The 19,197-nt window shown below is 41.6% G+C and overlaps 1 protein-coding gene across 10 annotated transcripts in view; it reads left to right on the forward strand.

The window, feature by feature from the left end:
- AAK1 (AP2 associated kinase 1) overlaps window positions 1–19,174 on the forward strand; it is a 156,157-nt gene extending 136,983 nt beyond the window's left edge. For all 10 annotated transcript variants that reach the window (XM_032410804.1, XM_032410799.1, XM_032410800.1 and 7 more), the window contains 6 exons: window positions 1,637–1,732; window positions 12,286–12,387; window positions 13,397–13,498; window positions 14,886–14,996; window positions 16,657–16,767; window positions 17,675–19,174. In XM_032410804.1, coding sequence (XP_032266695.1) covers window positions 1,637–1,732; window positions 12,286–12,387; window positions 13,397–13,498; window positions 14,886–14,996; window positions 16,657–16,767; window positions 17,675–17,769 — 617 coding nt within the window. In that variant the 3' untranslated portion in view covers window positions 17,770–19,174. The remainder of the gene's footprint in view (window positions 1–1,636; window positions 1,733–12,285; window positions 12,388–13,396; window positions 13,499–14,885; window positions 14,997–16,656; window positions 16,768–17,674) is intronic.
- The last annotated feature ends 23 nt before the right edge of the window (window positions 19,175–19,197 follow it).

Below are 19,197 nucleotides of genomic sequence, written 5' to 3' on the forward strand. Positions count from 1 at the left end.
CAAAAATGATGAACTGTGCCCATATGTTGGAATAGACATTTAAAACTTGACATTGTGCCTCTTTATTTAAAATATTTTTCTGTTAAGTTATACACATTCACTTGTGTAATTTTGGAAAAATGACTAAAAGCCCAAAGAAACAAGATAAAAGAACTCACAATCCCAGGCCCCAGAGGAAAACATTGCTGACATTTTACAATAGTTATGGCCATAATTTTATTTCTGTATATATACTTTTTTCAAAATGAATATACCCAGTTTTATGATTTGTTCTTTTCCTTCTAATGTATTTCACTGTGTCTCATTTGAAAATATTATAGAAATTTTAAGAGCAGTGATTTTACCCTTGTCTTCCTCCATCTACCTTTAAAGAAGCTTAGTTAAAAACCCATTTAATAACCTTCTCAAAATGACAAAATTATAGAGATTGAGAACAGATTAGTGGATTCCAGGGGGTAGGGACTGGAGTAAGGAGTGGGTATGACTATAAAGGAGAACAACAAAGGGGTTCTTTGGTTTGATGGAACAGTTCTTTATCATTGTCCCATAACATAAGCACCATCATGTATAGGTGCTTATGTTACCCTATACATAGGATCTAATTGGGAAGAACTGCACGCGTGCACACACACACACGCGCGCGCGAGTGCATGTGACAACTGAATAAAGTGTAGTTAACAGTATCGTAACGGTGTCAGTGATACTGTCCTATAGTTGTAAAAGATCTTACCATGGAGGGAAGCTGGTTGAAGGTTCCCAGGACTCTATGTATAGCAAATTCCTATGATTTCATAATCATTTGAAAATAAAAAGGTTTTAAATCTATAGAAGGCAAAATGAGATTTTAAAGAACAAATGAGTATTAAAATGCAATGTAAAGAATACTAAGTAGGAATCCAGCAAGCCTGGGTTCTGACCTTGGGTTTGCTGGTAGACCTCTGGCTAGCCTCTTAACTTCTGGGCTTCATTTTCTTTTCTGTAAAATAAGAAAATTGTGCTATAAAATCCTAAGACCCCTTCAAGCCCTGATGTCCCACAGGGTGTATAGATTTTTGTAAATCTGCAAGTTTGCCAAGTATAGAATGAATGTCAGTGAATGTTAGATGTAGTCCAGAAGTTAGGGCTTGTCTAACCTTGCAACAGACAAGAAGCCTATTTCTGTTTCTGTCTGTGTCTGTCTGCCTGGCACTGTGATAGACATTTGGTGGTACAGTGACCTCAGGATGGTAGAGGGCACATTGAAGCACATAACATCTGTGTTAGATTACAGAACAGTGTTTGTTTACATGCTACAGTGTGTGATACGGACAATAGTTGCTACAGGAATCTGGAAGAGATCCCTGTAGGCTTCCACACAAGGAAGAAGTGGATCTCAGGTGTATGAATATACTAGTTTTATCATCAATTGCATCTTTGAGTGTGTTGCAAGGACCAGATTATATCTCTCATACGTATTTTGCCATTACACTGGATTATATCCACTCATCCCTCTTTATTCTGCCTCTGAGTTTCAATTTACTCTATAATTTGAGCTGTTGGGTTAATAGATGGTAAATTCATCTAGATTTACTTGATGTTTTCTGCTTTTCTCTTTTTTTCTCTCCTTGACCCTTTCTTCCCCTCCAACCAACTCCAGCTGAAAAAAGGAAGGGTGGGCAGACTGTGGATTCTAGCCTCCCACTTCTAAGTGTATCTGATCCTTTCATTCCTCTTCAAGTACCTGATGCACCAGGTAGGTAAACAGAACTGATCTGAGCTTAAGCAGCTTGATTCTTGTGTCCAGGGTCTCATGAGAGTTGTTTAAACACTCCATAAAAAGGATGTGAATTCCAAGCCCTAATAATAGGTGCTGTTATATATTTTTTGATAACAGGAACAGCCTGTGTATTAGAAGGAACATTAGTCCAATATGATCATAACATGTTGGGGGGGCACCTATAAGCATGTGATAGAAGGAACAAAATGCTAATAGTGGTTAGTATGATGATTGGATTACTGGTGATTGCCTCTCCCGTTCCTGTTTTCTTATAATGTGCTTTTATTTTATAAATAAAAGCTAAAGGGAATGTGAGTCAGGAGACTCAGGTTCCCTTCCTGGCACTTCTACTATCTGAAACCTTCTGGGCTTGACTCTTCATCAGTGAAGTGTTTTGGACTGTATGAGTTTGAATATCCCTTTAGGCCTGCTATATCCTGATTTTTAAGTGAGCAGTCTAAAAAAAAAAAGTAAGAAATTGTTAGTGTGTTCTGATTGAAATAGCTTTTGAAACAATAATTGGATGCTTTCTATTTGGAGCTCATGGTTGCCAATGATTTCTCCCCTACTCTCCTCCCCATCTTTTTGGGGGTGGAGTGGGGAGCATGATGTGAGACACAGAAGCCACCCTTTCTCTTCTCTCTCAGTCTTTTTGAAAAAGCAAATAGATCCAACACTTTAGAAGCATATAGCCACCATTTTGTTCCTGTTCCTTGTTTTTTTTTTTTTTCTCATTCTTACCCCGGCCTGTTCTTGGTTTTAAACTAATAGGATCTGCTTGGTTCTTCTCTCTCCCAGAATATTAAAGGTATTTGATTGACTCAAGATTGGAAGTGACTGTGATGTTTGTACCATCTACTTAGTAAGACAGACTGCAGCAAGGGTGCCATGAGAGTTTTTATTTCTTTAGACAATTTGTTGATCCTCCTTAGGGGAAGCAAACCTGCCTTGATCTGGTAGTGTTGTGTAACTTTATAGCTTGCTGGACCTGGATGTAGGTCAAAGATACCTAAGGTCACTGAGGAATGATTCAGCATCGGATAGTTAAAGAAAAGGGAAGAAAGGAATCAAGTAGAGGCCCTTTTCTCTGTTGTATCATTCGGGTATGCTTGGCAGTACCTAGACAAGCCAGTTTCTAGCAGAACGCTGGAAACTCAGGCTGGGGCCTACTGGCCTCTTTTTCCTCCCTGTTGTGGCATTCATGGGATCAGACAGGAAAAAGAGGTTATTGAAGCATTCTCCCTCTGACACCCCTCAGGGTTCTTGCCTTACACTTTCCCAGATAGCCCGTGAGCTGTGGAAGCTGGAAGGGTGGCCTCTTGGCACAGGCCAGAAGGTGAGGCTCCACAGGCGAGTAGCTGTCCTCTGCAGCTCTCACGGGTGCCCTTCCGATCAGGGATGAGGAGCCAGGCACACAGGCCAGGTGGCTCAGGATATCAACTCCCGGTTGTAGAGATGAGTTGTGGAGGGTTGTGAAGATGAGCCTGGGAGGCAGCAGAGGTAGCTGGCTGCCATCCTGCCTCCCTTAGTGTCATTTTTCCTGTCTCCTGATCCTCCATATTTCTCTCACTCCGGGGGATTCCTGCTAAAGTGATACTGGTGTACACTTTAATACCAATTAAGCCATGGCCCCTCTTGGTTTTAATGGGAAATCTATTAAAATGGAACATTCTAATAGAGAATTTCAGAGGTATCTTACTTGTTTTATGATCTGTCAGGCCAAACTCATCTGAAAACATAAATTAGACATGTCACTCCTTTGTGCTCCAGTGAATTTCCGTATCACCGAGCATAAAATCCAGACTTCTTATTGTGACCTGAAAGGCCCTAACTAATCTGGTAGCCCTCCGGCTACCCCTCTAACCTGAGCTCATAACATTCTTTTCTTCCGTCTTTCCTCCTGCAGGCGAAGCTTGTTCTCACCTCAGGGCCTTTGCACGGGCTGGTACTCTGCCTGGGAAGCTTTGTGTACCTCCATCTCTTTTCCTCCTTGTCATCTGGCATTTGGGTCTCTGCTTAAATGCTGTCTTCTCAGGCCCGTCGTGGTCTCTCAGTCACACTTCCTGGCTTTTTTCTTCATAGCACTTACTATGACACTGTCTGTTTTCATTGGTTCATTATCTGTCTTTCCCCACCAGGATGTCAGTGTGCTGAAGGAGGGCCTTGCTGTCTGATCTAGCACTGCTTAGCCAGTGCTCAGAAAACTTAGAGCTGGCACTCCACGAATATTTGCAGGTTGGATGAAGGAACAAAGTAAAACCTGAGGCTGCAAGGCTTATGGCGGCCCCATTGCTCTCCATTTCTGTCCCCAGCTCCCAAATACCAGACTACTGGCTCCATAGCCTTCCACCCGTGCCTCTGCCAGCTGGCCCCCAGTCACTCCTTGAGGATGAATAAATGAGGGCACAGGCCACAGTGTCAGGAAGCCGCCAAGCCCCAGAGTAGAAGCAGGAGCTAGACCTAGCAAATCCTTGAGCTCCAGCCCTTGCTGCAGCCCTCCAGAGTCTGGCCTGAGCAGGGCGTGTTGCCGCTGTGGCTGACCCTGGTATGTGCTGGAACATTCAGCCTGGAGCCCCATTCGGTTCCGTGGCCTCTTTCTCCAAGGATGGAGATAGGATATAGATAGGATTACCCTACACGCTTCCTTACCGTCTTGAAATGTCTGAGTGAAGAAAGGCCTGAGAGTTTAGGGTCTCTGGGACCTCAGTATTGTCTCTGGGACAGTGGCCAGTTTGTCTCCCCCAACCTCCTGCCCCCCTAAAGTACCCGGTTTGTCACCACTTCCAGCCCATCACGGGCACCAGTCAGGCTTTTTGGTCAGTTAGTTAGTTTTGCATACATGCTTACCTCCACACTCCACCTTCCTGATTGTGAGTCGGGAAATCTGTCTCCTGACAACTATATGCCTTTTAATGACTTAACATTTTATTTTATGCTTTTATGTTCTCACATATAATTTCCTTGGATCCTACAAAGAATAGTGACTGGTGCGTATGTCAAGTAATATCTCATTTCCTGGCGGAGGAGGTGAGGCCCCGGTGCTGCTGTGACAGGTCCTGCTGTGTACTCTCCTTTTCGTGGCCCTCGGACCCCAGCAGTGAAGGTTTCCTTGTCTGGAGAGCAACAAAGCCTGCGACTGGAGAGCTAAATTTAAGGTTTAGGGAAATACAAAAATGGGTTTGAACTTATAAGACCTAGGTTTGACCCGCATAGTAGCTTGGTGATCTTGATCAAATCACTTAAACTCTGTGTTCCCCTCAAAATTGGTGCCATTAAAACCTACCCTATGGAGTGGCTTGTGAGGTTCAGATGAAAGCGTGGGTTTGGAATTGCTTTATAAACTTTAAATTAGTATGAAGATAGGAAATGTTATAACAGCTTTGGTTCTGGGTCCTTATTCCCCGTGGGACAGTCCTACTTATGATAAAGCCTTAGGCAATGATATTTCCCTCTTACAGAAATTAAACTTGCTTTAGAACCTTTGACCTTTGCACGACTGAGAGCCATTGAAGTAGACTTCCTTGATATAATGATTATTAAACTGTGGGCAAAGGGGACTGAACAATCGAATTTGTTCGGGTTTTCTTAAAGGAGCATTTCTATTTTCCAAAGCATCATAAAACAAATTTTCTTAGAAAATCTGTTATATATATAAATCACAGCCGTGAGCATTTGTATGCTCACAGAGCTGCCAAATGAAGCCTACCTCTGGTGAGTCTCAGAGTATTTCATGGATGCTCATGTCCTGTGTGTTCATTTATTTTGCCTTCTGTTTGTGTCAGAGAACAGATAAGCTATAGGTAGTACCAAACTTAAAATGTGGTAGAAGAGAGCGCGGAATTTTCCCTGAGAATTGGCTGAAAGATTTAATCTTGGTTTTTTCTAAACGGTAACATATATATAACACAGATTTACCATTTTTAAAGTGGCATTAGTACATTCACATTGGTTTTTGCAACCATTATCATCCATCCACAAAACTTCTTTATCTTGCAAAACTGAAACTCCCTGTTAAACGATAACTCTCCTTCCTTCCTTCCTCCCTCCCGCAGCCCTTGACGACCCCCATTCTACTCTCTGTCCCTATGACTTTGACTGCTCTACATACCTCATATAGGTGGACTCATACGGTATTTGTCATGTTGTGACTGGCTTATTTCACTTAATGTGTTCAAGGTTCATCCATGTTGAAGCATATGTCAGAATTTCCTTCCTTTTTAAGGCTGAGTAATATTCCATTGTATGTATATAACCGCATTTTGTTTATCCATTCATCTGTTGTTGGCCGCTTGGGTTGCTTCCATATTTTGGCTCTTGTGAATAATGCTTCATGAACATGGGTGTGCAAATATCTCTTCAAGATCCAAGATTCTTTTGGGTTTATATCCGGAAACGGAATTGCTAGATCTTATGGTGATTCTATTTTTAATTTTTTGAGGAATCACTATATTATTTTCCATAGCGACTACATCTTTTTACTTTTCCACTAACAGAGCACAAGAGTTTGAGGAAAAGATTTCCATAGCAACTCCTTAATACTGACCTCTCAACATCAGTGTTCCGCAAGACTAAGCAAGAATGCATTAGTTGCCCCATAAGTGCCACTTCCTAGAATCAACAGCTTTTAAAAACTGTGCCTCCTGGTTTATGGCACTTCATCATCTCTTAAAAAGTAGGCAAGAGAGGGGCGCCTCGGTGGCTCAGTCGTTAAGCGTCTGCCTTTGGCTCAGGTCATGATCCCAGGGTCCTGGGATCGAGCCCCACATCGGGCTCCCTGCTCAGCGGGAAGCCTGCTTCTCCCTCTCCCACTCCCCCTGCTTGTGTTCCCTCTCTCGCTGTCTCTCTCTCTGTCAAAAAATAAAATATTAAAAAAAAAAAAAGTAGGCAAGAGAAAGTGTGTTTTCTTAGTGGTTTGTTGTCAAGATAGGCATTCCTCCTAGAGCTGTTTGCTTGGCATCTTCCTCACTTCCAGCTGCTGTTTTGTGATACTAAAAAGTGCAAGGTTGATCACCTATGTGTCTTTGCTCTGGAAAGTTTCTCTTTCTGCAGATTCAGTTCCCTGAAATGAAGTTGGAATGGGGCATGGTGGTTGACTTTTGCTTCCAACTTGCAGATGTTACAGACAGTTTAGTGTCTAGTTTCTCAAAGATAGGAACTATTTAAAGGGACTAGATTTTAAAAACAGCATCTCTCATCACAAGGCTTCAGACAAGATGTAAATTTCCAAAGCCACAAAGCTGTAGCAGCCAGATGATCTTTTTTGTTGGGTCTGCCGTCAAGCTCTTCCATGTTCGTTAGTTCAGCTTGCTTTACTCCTCATGGTCTTATTCCTGATTAGGGCGGGGACGATCCTTGAGCAAACCCTTAACCTTTTTGGCCTATAAAAGCAGATACCTATCCTCTCTTTTGATATTTTGGAAGAGAGAAAACTCACAACTTGCAGTATATCCCAGTCTCAAATCAGGAAGCAGTTTTGATTATCTAACCTTAGACAGGTTTATGAAGGATTTATTACCTTCTTGCCTTGTGGTTGATATTTTTTCAGTAATTAAGGCTTGAGAGAAATGTAAGAGAAGACTCTGGAGTGGATTAATTCCTACCTCTTCCTCTCTTCCCCTAGTCCCCAGTGCCACTTGACTTACCCTTGAGAGGAGAGAGAGGGGTGCTCAAAAGATCCTTTTTCCAAGTCCCCTCTTAATTTTTCAAAGTACTAACAATCTTCTCCTTTATTTTTTTAATTTTTAATTTTTTAATCTTTAAAAATATTTTATTTATTTGAGAGACAGAGAGAGTGAGAGAGCACGAGAGTGGGGTGAGGGGCTGGGGAGACGCAGACTCCCCGCTGAGCAGGAAGCCCGATGAGGCACTCAATCCCAGGACTCCAGGATCATGACCTGAGCCGAAGGCAGACACATAACAGACTGAGCCACTCAGGCACCCCAATCCTCTCCTTTAAATGCACTCTCTGTCTCCAGTGCCCAGGCTAACTCTGCATCCACTTTGCTCCGGAGGTCCACCTTCTCAGTCCTCTCACCGTGATTTCAGCACTTTTCCATGCTTTTAACCAGACTCATTTTTATTTGGGAACCCTAGAGACTTGAGAAAGAACTGAGTATGGTAACGGGGATGTGCTAAGAAAATACCACCAAGAGGAAAATAGGAGCAGACAATTCTAAAAGAAGAGATATAAATTACCATTAAATATATATTTTGTAAAAGTCCATCATGATGATGAATTCAAGAAGAGCCCTTTATCAAACATGAGATGCTGCAGCCTCTGCCATCAGCTTGGAAAGAGGGAAAACCCCACCACCTCATGCTTGACGAACGTCTAAGGAAGCGGACACACTCAGATCCTGCTAGTTTACGTTCTCTTTCCTTTTCTAAAAAATTATTTGAAGAGGCGCCAGGGTGGCTCAGTCAGTTGGGCGTCCGACTGGTGATTTCTTTCTGTTAGACCACGCTGCCTTCTCACATTTCACTTTATTCAAGGAATTCTGCTTTTTCTGAACTCATACCAAGGCATGTGGGTAAAACCTGGAACTCCGCGCATTCTCGCTACCATAATCTCAGGCGTCTGTGGCTTCATTAGATATCAACAAATCGTGAAATGCCCAGGGAGAACTTGGTTGAGGTTTGGGATCTTAAAGAACACTTTCTGCACGTGTTCCTAGATTCACCATCCTCTTCTCTGCACTGCTGTTCGCCGCCCACCCTCTTCATGACACATGGTCTCAGAGTGTCTTTATATAACTCTAAGAGGGCAGATAGAATCCCTAACATGAGCGATATCAAGGCCAGCCCTTGAGGCGCATGTGAGGCCTGAGGTCTGTGAAGTCCAAATGTCTTCGCTAATTTGGCCGTTGTGCCTGGGGCCGTGTCTGTGTGAAAACCTCTTCTCCTATGTTGAGGGACATAGGCAGACCCTATAGGCAGCATGTGGGGGAAACTGTGAAGTCAAATCCATGCTCTACCATGTCCCCTCTGTGACTTTGGGCAAGTCACACAGTCTCTGTCTCCATTCTTCTCAACTCTTATCAGTATTCCCAAACCCACGTCTTTTTGTGAATAATGAAGGAAAATGTTTGGCATTAAACTCTGCAAATGGCAGTGCTGACTGTAGTTACAATGGCACCTGGGCACCCGCACTGAGTCGCTGAGAGTTTCTGTCATCTCGAGAACGCTGGGAGTGGCAGGTGGTGTTGCACACGCCGTCCGCCCTCCTTATGCCGTGGCTCTGTGCTCTCACTCCTAGTTCTCTGTCTGCTCCTGCCCTATCCCTGCTCCTCCCTCCCACATTTCAGTAGTCGAGGATTCTCAAGCAGCAGTGACCACACAGATTATTTGTGTGAAGAGCCTGTTACTTGAGGTTCGGTCGGAAGATAAGCCCCCTAACTTTGGCGACTTACCCCATCCCCACCCTGTTCTGTCTCACCACACAACACTCGCATGCACACATGTACTTTTTTTTACCCCTCACATTATCTTTTTTGCTAATGGCTAATAAAAATATTAGATTCTTGCTAAAGTTACCTGACTTCCCAGTTGATCTCCTCTTCCTCCCCACCTCCCCAATGAAGCAGAGATGTGACATAGGGTATGAGAGGAAACCGAGAACTGGGGATACTGAGATTAAGAAGATACCTTGTCCTGTTGTAAAGGCTGCAAGAGAAGTGAGTGCAGAGTGCTCCAGGAGGCTCCCAATGTGGCAGGGAGGGTGGGGAAAGGAGTAGAGGAGATGATACTTGAGTGACCTATACAAAAAGGTGGTGGGAGGTATCTCCGCTGTACAGTTGAGGAGGTGAAGGCAGAAGTTTAAGGACCGACCCCATGGTCGCAACCGGTCACTGGAGAGGCTAGAATTTGGACTCTGCATTTGGCTAGCTTAAGGTTTTGCACCAAGATAAACTACCGTATGAAAGATAAGCAAGTAATTTGGGGTCATTACTATTTATCCATTGCTTCGTAAGATTGCAAATGTATGAGTGCTAAAAGTGGAAGAAGCAAATAATTACTTTCCTGTACGTGAAAGAAGCTCTTTTTGGGAATAAAACAAAAGCTAGCGTTCAGCATAATGAAAAATTAGACTTTTCGAGAAGGCCATCTTATTTTTGCCGGTATGCTAAAAATTGTCACATATTTTTAACATCTTTTCTGCTAATAAAATTTTATGCACGATGCAAGATTAATTCTGATGTGATTACACTTGTATATTTGGTTAGTACTCTGGGCTTTTTTCCCCCTGCTGCTGAGAAGCTTCTTTTCTTCTTTCTTCCTGTCTTCAATGTAAGTATCAGGTGTAAATGAGAAAAAGTTAGCAGATTGTCATTTAACTCCAAGATATCTACATGCCGTATACTGCAAAGACGGTAAATTGATTTCATGTGTAAAAATCTTCTTCTGCAGTGTGTTACTTGTACCAAAGCAAATTATCTTGCCAAGACACTAAAATCCATTGTTTTGTTTCAACTGTGTTGTTATAGATCACTTTAAATTACACATCACCTAAAATTTGGTTTCAGTCCCTCAACAAATACCAATTTCATCTTATCTTGATTCCTGATGGCCTAGAAGAATGCAGATTCATTAAAATGTTCTATACACAGACTTGAACTTTAAGTTACTTCTTTTCCTCAAACATTTTCATTTCAGTTTTATCTTAATGGCATGTATTTCTGTGACAGAAAAAAAAATGTCAACAGGCTTAAACTGGGCAAATTATAGAATTTATGCGGCTTCAACCTCCTTGTAAGTAAAAGGAGGTTGAGCTCTTAATTCCCTTCTTTCTGTAAGAGTCTATGATTCAGGATTTTGTTTCAAGTAATGCTCTCTACCTTTCATAAGTTGAAGATAAATAGAGAGTTGTCGATGGATCAAGGCTGAAAAAATCATGAAGAAATCTTAACGTGTGCACTTACCACACATTAAGTTATCAGGTATGACAAATCTGGTGGCTTCTTATATCCTTTTGTTTCCTAGCCAGAAGGCATCAAAAGTAATCCATCTTCAGGTGTAAGTGCCTTTCGTGAGATTTGACCATAGAATGAGAAAGAGTACCAGCTTGTCACAGGCTCTCAGCTGGCAGACAATACGTGATGGTTGAAGTTAATGTAGGCATATTTTGATTCACTTGCTGAGTTACACAGCATTTCTAAATGCGAGTCCAAAATTTTTTTTCAAAACTAAGCCCAGGAAGGGATATGAATGCATAAAGACTTACATGCATATGTTTATGGCAGCTTTATTTTAATAGCTAAAAACTAGAAACAACCAAATGTCTATCAACTGGTGAATGATTCAACAAAATGTGGTACATTCATACCGTGGAACACCACACAGCAATAAAACAGAACAAGCTCCTGATAACATGCCACGACAGGGAGGGGTCTCAAAAGCATTATGCTCAATGAAAGACATCAGACGGAACAGACTACATACTGTAGTATGTATGTAAATGGTTCCATTTATAGGAAATTCTAGAAAAGGCAAAGCTGTAGGGACAGAAAGCAGATCAGTTGTTGCCCGGGTCTGGGGGTAACAGGAAGGCACCGACTAGAATAAGGCACAAGGGTAATTTTGGTGGTAATGGAAACGTTCTACATCATTTCAGTGGTGCTTACATGAATGTGCACATTTGTCAAAACTCAGCAATGTGTACACTTGAAATTGGTGGCTTTTATTCAGTGTACATTGTACTTCAGATTTTTTTTCAGGTTTTTATTTAAATTCCAGTTAGTTAACAGACAGTCTAATATTAGTTTCAGGTGTAGAATTTAGGGATTCATCACTTACATACAACACCTAGTGCTCCTCACGACAGGTGTCCTCCTTAATGCCCAGCACCCATTTAGCCCATCCCTCTACCCTCCTCCTCCCCTCCAGCAACCCTCAGTTCTCTATAGTTAAGAGTCTGTTTTATGGTTTGCCTCTCTTTTTTCCCCCCATGTTCATCTGTTTTGTTTCTTAAATTCCACATGAATGAAATCATAGGGTGTTTGTCTTTCTCTGACTGATTTATTTCACTTAGCCTAATACCCTCTACATCCATCCATGTTGTTGCAAATAGTAACATTTCATTCTTTTTGATGGCTGAGTAATATTCCATTGTGTACATATGTATAGACCACATCTTTATCCATTCATCAGTTGGTGGTCATTTGGGCTCTTTCCATAATTTGGCTGTTGATAATGCTGCTGTAAACATCAGGGTGCATGTATCCCTTCAAATCAGTATTTTTTTTTTTGGTTAAATATTTATACCTCAGATTTTAAAACAAACAAACTTAAGGCAGTATCTTGAATGACTTACAAAGTGACTACTTCAACCAGAGAAATAATCACTTTTAAATTTTGAACTTTGAAAGCTTATTTTTAATTAACGGTAAAAGATACAAATAGTATTTGTTTTTATGATGAATCGATACAAAAGTTTGACCCCAAAATGTGTTTGCATAGAAAACGGTAAATGATCAACTTGTTTTAATATCTCACTGCATTTTTGCTTTCTCTTACCTCTCTGCCCAACCTAGAAAAACTAATTGAGGGACTCAAATCTCCTGACACTTCTCTCCTGCTCCCTGACCTCTTGCCTATGACAGACCCTTTTGGTAGCACGTCCGATGCTATAATTGGTAAAGTCGTCATCTGTTTCTTCAGTCCTGCATGATATATGTGTCTGTTTCAAGAATGATAACTAACTGGTTAACAGATCCCTAGTGAATAGCCCTGCTGAGGAGTGGAAAATGCCACAAAGCCTCCTTTAATCATATTTATTATCACCCCAAAGGAAGTGTTTTCTCTGCCTTTCAGGGGCACCACACTGTTATTTTTGCTTTGCTTGATAGCCTGAGATTTCTAGAGGGACTTTTTATGAATGAGGAGGAATGGAAAATTCACTGTTCGTTACAAAATCTTCATGAAGGAAGTTGGTTTCAAGCTGGGACCTTACCTTTAGCAGATTCTTCTTTGGAAGGCCCCCGTATGTGCCGGGTATCAATAACAGGAAACACTTGTCCAGTGGTGAAGCCCCATGAGTAGAATCCAGGCAGGGGCTTGGTCTGCTCAGTCTGATACTGCCCTGTGCTCCTACAGCAAGGCAGGCAAGATGTACAAGATGTCCAGGGCCTCTGTACTCCAGGGCACATAGTCCACGAACTCAGGAAGGCCATGAGCCTAGAGAGAGATGGGCCTTCAGCTGCAGGATGTGAGACAGTGCAGAAGACCTCCCAGCTACATCAGGGGGTGGGATTTGAAATGGGATTTGCGAGGCACAGAGGATGTCTGCCCCCAGGTTTATCCCTTAAGAAAAGCAAAATTACCGTAAGATATTACAGTGCCTTTCAGCCTATGTCTTCTGACATGGAAGAAATCTGCTGGGTGGCTCGTGTTCTACATTTATCTGTAAAAACTGAGACTCACCAAGACATGTCATAGCAGTTAACCTTGCAAATGCATGCTCAATCAGTGAAGCCCAGGCACTCAAAGCAGCAGAAATAAAGTAACTTCTTGTGCTGCCCATCTTGCCCTAGACTAGCATTTTAGAGCCCTGTAGAAGAAAGCCTTCACAGAATTGTCTAAAGAACCTTTTGACTCCTTTTCCCTTACCCTTTGTTCTCCTTTCTTAATGCTGTGTTTCAAAAGAAAAAGCTGATGTTGCCGTTGAGAGTCTCATACCAGGACTGGAGCCCCCAGTGCCCCAGCGCCTTCCATCTCAGACGGAATCTGTGACCTCGAACCGCACAGGTCAGTCAGGTCTCTCTGTAGCTGCGGGGACCATTCATTGTGGTGGACCTCACAGTCAACCCTTCCACCTGCAGCAGGTGACCCTGGGCTTCTTTTGCAGCCTGGTCAATTGCCCCTAGAATGGATACTTCGTATGGGTACAGCCCCAGCTTCTAGATGTTTAGTGATACCATTCCATGCTGAAGAGCAGAGTACTTTTTGGAGCCATGTTCTTTGTAGAGTGGTACTTGGGATTTCTCTGGTTATGGTGTTTCGTTATTCAAGATTCTTTTCACTGGTGGCAGGTTCCCTCCACCTCCTTCCCTAAAGAACTCTGCTGAGCTGCAAGGATGACCTTAACTCCTCCAAGGTTTCTGAGCTGTCTTTCCACCCAGTGGTGTCAGTAACTTCATGGAGCTCACGCTCTGGATGTTGACATTCTATTCCCAGCACAGTGCTTTTAGCCTATATAGGTGGTTTGCTGTTAAATTGTAAGCAGAGTTGAAATCTGCCCTGGTCCAGCATTGTTTTTACCCTAATTTCAAACTTCACTCTTAATAGAATTCCTTAACTGTCCATAAATCCAGAGCTGATAACCTGCATTTTTATTGAGTCCATAGTTGCCTTGGTAAAAGTGTCTGATTTCCTACCTTGGAACAGAAAACAATTAGAAGTCTAGGAACTACGAAAATGAACTCAAGGAGGTGGGGGAAAAAATGAACATAGAAGGCTAGATGGTTCCTTTCCCTTGTGCTTACTTGACTTTTCTAAAACTTTCCCAGAGAACAATTTGTATGTTAAAATGCTTGAACTCTGCATTTTGTCTTCCTTCTGTTCCTTACCTAAAAGTAAAATCATATATTCAGAGGAGCAATTCAAATTTAAAGAAGACTAGTAAGAAGCAAGATCATTTTATTTTGAATGGGGATCTGGTTGAGTTCTAGAAAATGCTGTTTATCGTGTCATAGTCTGCTAATAAGCCAGGGACAACCCCTTCCTAGTCAACTTAGATACCTCATCCTACTGTACCTTTCCCCCAAAATGTTTAGGGAAAGTTTAAATGAAACTCTTTAGTGGCAAAGTCCTTTTTCCCAAGTGGCATTTGCTGAGAACTGAGTTGCTAAAGTTTTATTGGCATCCAGATCACAGATTTGCTGACCCAGCACCCTCTGAGCAAAGAATTATTCCATATTTATATGTTCATGTTAGGAGGAATCTAGAAATACATGTTTCTATTGATGAAAATGCTGGGGGGCTTAAGATATTACTTGTGGTTTTCTTTCTCCCGCCTTGGCTTGTACATATGACATGTAAATGCAGTAACTTCAAGGCTAAGCTCTAATCTCATGATATTGTGTGTGCCATTTAATGCCATCACCGACTTGGGATGCTGTCAATCTGGACTCAGATTCTCTCACCGGGGAAGATTCCCTGATTGATTGCTCCCTGCTTTCTAACCCTACTACTGACCTTCTGGAAGAGTTTGCCCCCATAGCGATCTCTGCTCCAGCCCATAAAGGTAAATGCTTTCCTGTCCTCGGGCTCCCATGTCCTTCAAGGAGAACTGAATGACCCCTGAGAATTTTCCTTATGGAAAGTCTTTGCCAGTGAAGTGTTTGTGCCCCCTCCTTCATATGGAAAACTCGAGTTGGTACTCTAAGCCACTGTGTTCTAATCCCTCTCGGGAAAAGTGCCTGATGAGGCTTAGACAACAGATTGGTGGAACCACTGCTTCCCGGCAGTCACGAGGACTGCAGATGTTCCATGTTCTCCATTCAAGGCAGAGCTCTATACCTTTGCAGTCCCCGCAAGTAGATGGTTGAGTTGACTATCCACTGACTGACTGTTATTAATATGATACTGTTGGCCTTAGACCTTAAAATTGTTGCATCAAATCTGATTTAAAGTTTTTGGGTAGTGATTGCTACAATAAAAAAGCAGGCATAAGTCCTCAAAAGTCAGTCTTCAAAGATTGAACTTAGAATTCTAAGTTTTAAGTTTTGAGTCATGATTGATTAGTGGATTTCTCTTTCTCATCCACCACTTTCATTTCGTAGTCCTGGGTTAATACCTGTTTGAAATGCTGCTGGACAGAAGTAGCTTGAATTAATTGAGTTCTCTTCAGTGAGCTGTTTGTGAAAGTGACCGGCACAGTGCCTGGCTTACTGGATGCAGGCATTCACTAAACTTCTTTCTGTACTGGGGTGGTGACATTGGTTTCCTGGAAGGAGCAAATATATAGAAAACGAACAGTGTAAGTTTATTCTGAAAGAAATTCAAGAAGGAAGCCTCTCCAAGATGTCTAAAAATAATTAAGTTTATGGTTTGCGGTGGTAATAGCTGAATTTTGTTTTTACCCTTGATGGCATTAAAATGATTATGTTTTTATAGAGTGTGTGTTTAACCAATTACATCTGGCAGGAGTGTGTCAGCAACAATATGTAATTACAGAGAAGCATCACTTGCAAAATAGGTGCTCAGCTAGCACTCGCCTGTAGGGTAATCTTAATCAGAATGGAGGGGACTATTCTAACAAACTTCTGCTTGAAATCTCAGGGCATGTGATCTTGGGCCCCAACATTCCCTGAGGCATCAGAGTTGATGGAAAGTCTTTTTTCCCAATCACAGGACAGCAGGTCCTTTCAGAAGTATTTTGTTTGCTTTGTACACAAAAGCAGCAGCTGCTTTTTTTTTTTTTAATTTAAATTCAATTAATTAACATATAGTGTATATAGCAGTTGCTTCTTAAAGAGCTTCTAATTACCTCCGCCCTGCCCCTGGCTTTGAGTTTCTTGAGTATTGTTTGTTAGGCCTCTATTTGTTCAATAAGGAAGATAAATGACTAATTCCTGTGCCTTTGTGAATTACTGATGCTGAAGAGATACCTCACAATAACTACAATTAATGGTCTTAAAATGGCAGAGAGAATTCATCCTCTAACCCTTCTCCCTAATCATTTATGAAACTCTTAACATGGCCAGCTCGAAACCGTTTTTTTTTTTCCTGTCTCCCTATTTTCCAGTTTTGCTCCTTTTATTTCAAGTCATGAAAATAAGCATTTTCACCTTCAAAAACAACAGTGATTGTATAGTTGGGAACTTTGTGCCTCTTACATGTTCTCTCATTTGCTAATCTCTACCTCTGTTGTTTCTGCTTGTGTACTTGCATTATGTATTAAGCTGCAGAAGATAGTAATCTCATCTCAGGTTTTGATGTCCCTGAGGGCTCGGACAAGGTGGCAGAAGATGAATTTGACCCTATTCCTGTATTGATAACCAAAAACCCACAAGGTAAGAAAGAGAGGATGGGGAAAAGAGGAGAGCTTGACATCACAGCTCACTACAAAGTAGTAGTGTACCTAATCTCCAAGAGGGGATAAAGCATCCACACTTAATGAAGGAAACTGGGGATAATGACAGGCCTTGGGGCTGAACCAGGATAAGATAGAGATACAGGTACAGATGGAGATATAGTTATCTTAAAGCTTGACTGTGATGTTTATTTAGAGGGAGGAAAAATATTTAATACTTTGACTAAAACCTGATTTTTACAAAGTATCAAGCCAAAAATAAAGTGGAAACTTAGTGGAAACCGGAAGGCATATATTTTTTAAAAAGCTCTGAACATTTTTTAGCATGATCAGAATCATCTGTAATAAATATTCTTCCCCAAGAGATTAAGTATGGTGCTTTGATACCATTTGCATCTTTTGGACATTTGTGAAGCATCCTTTTTCCTCTTTGATGGGTTAAAATCATCTCAATGTGCTATGAGACACCGAATTGCCATGGGACCCTCTATATACTTCTTAAAGCATGTTTCTATTGCAGTGGTCTTAGAAACTAATTTCTTCCCAAAGCAAAAACTATTGGTTTTTACTTTGTCAGGGAGATGATTCGATGTGATCAGGAAGTTAGGGTCCAGCCAGCGGTTCCCAGGCAAAATATATATTCATTTGAAAATAGCATCCTCTTTGCAAGGTGTTCTGCCTCTAGTATGGTGTGCCTGAAGTTTTGGTGGGAGGTGGTGGATACCTAACTTGTATGTTTAAAAATCAACATGTAAGAGTTTGCAAATGTAAATTGTTGCTTCTCTAGGGTTTGGTTTGGTTTTTGTTTTTTTCTCCTTTGCTTGCTCTGCACATCTAAACCTTAACCCTCTGTGTTTTGTACTGAATTCCTATCTCTCCACTTCCAGGTGGGCACTCTAGAAACAGCAGTGGGAGCTCTGAGTCCAGTCTTCCCAACCTAGCCAGGTCTTTACTGCTGGTGGATCAGCTCATAGACCTGTAGCCGTGACCCAGTAGCAGATGCAGTTCTGTAACCTTCACGCCGTAATATACGTTTTCATTACGGAGTTATAAGAGAAATGATTTTTTTAAAAATCTGCTAATAAGGGGCCCTCTAGCCCTTATCTCCTATCCCTTGCCTTCTCCTGTAGAAAATGATAAGGAAAGAAAATCACTTTGGCCCTCCAGATATTCCTTGGCCAGTTCCTCCCTGTTAGTTTGCTGTGTTTTCTCATTACCCTTCTTCAATAGCATTATCTTAAATCAAGCGCTAGATGCCATGAGCTTCACCTCTGCTGGAATCAACTCCACCCAAAGCTTAACTGTAACTGAAACTAGTGAATTGACACCTTTGTCTCATTCTTGCTAGGAATGGCCTCCCAAACCAATCCTCCCAGCCCCTGTCTCCTTTGGCCAGATGCTGATGAATGTGTTTCTCTGTTTTTGCTTTTTATGCTGCTGCATTATCATGAGGACATGGCTTCTTCAGTTGGTCTTAACTCTAGGCTGTAGCCTAGAGATGGGTGTGTGACTTAAGAGAGGGTAAAACTGACTGACGGATGGGATATGTTTGAAAAGAGAAATTGAGCCCAGCTCTAGCCAACCAGCTTTGACCTTGTTTGATTCATATATTTAGCCAAGGGATTTTACACCCCATGCAACCTGCCCAGCATTCATCCAGCATTCTGGCTCCCATTGAACTGTGATTTCCCAGATCTGGAGACGTGACTGCAAGTACTTGAGATCCTTGGATAAAATGTGTACATTATATAAAACCCAAGTATTGCCATTCCTTTTCATGTTAACTCTCCCAAGCTGGGATCTCAGAATTAGACCAAAACAAGACAATGGTGGTAATATGATACCTTTTATTAGAAGACTTTTCACTGGGGGGTGGATGGGGGAGGGGAAGGAATTGTAGCAGAAACAGATGTATTTTTCTTGTGATTTTTATTTTGAATCAAATATTGTAAATTGTGTATAAATGAAGACGCTGAATAGTTCTGTTTCCACTTGGCGTTTCAAGTCTGATATCAGGTGTCTGTACAGGGTTTTGATCTCTTTCCCTTGTATTAACTACACAGCAATCCTACAGTGTAACATATGGAATCATTTTGAGTAGACTTGTGTGTTGCTATACGCTTTCAGCAGGTCCTCTGTCTTTGTAGAATAAGCATGTTGTTTATTTTCAGATAATCAGAAATAAGTGTGCTGACAAGCTAGGCACAATTTGATTCTGGCTACTTACCTTTCTTTCTCTATGATGTTTGAATCGAAGGATGCAGCCAATGAAATATGCTCAGTTGGTTTTCCTTGGCTTCCTAGATTAAAAAAACAAAGTGTAGTTCCTCACTAACCTTAGAATATTGTTCATAAAATAAATAAAGGACCCTGCACTGACATGACAACATGCCTCATGGTCGCCCTCTGT

The sequence above is a fragment of the Phoca vitulina genome, unplaced genomic scaffold, assembly GCF_004348235.1.
Source record: "Phoca vitulina isolate PV1807 unplaced genomic scaffold, GSC_HSeal_1.0 scaffold12, whole genome shotgun sequence".
Taxonomy (NCBI): domain Eukaryota; kingdom Metazoa; phylum Chordata; class Mammalia; order Carnivora; family Phocidae; genus Phoca; species Phoca vitulina.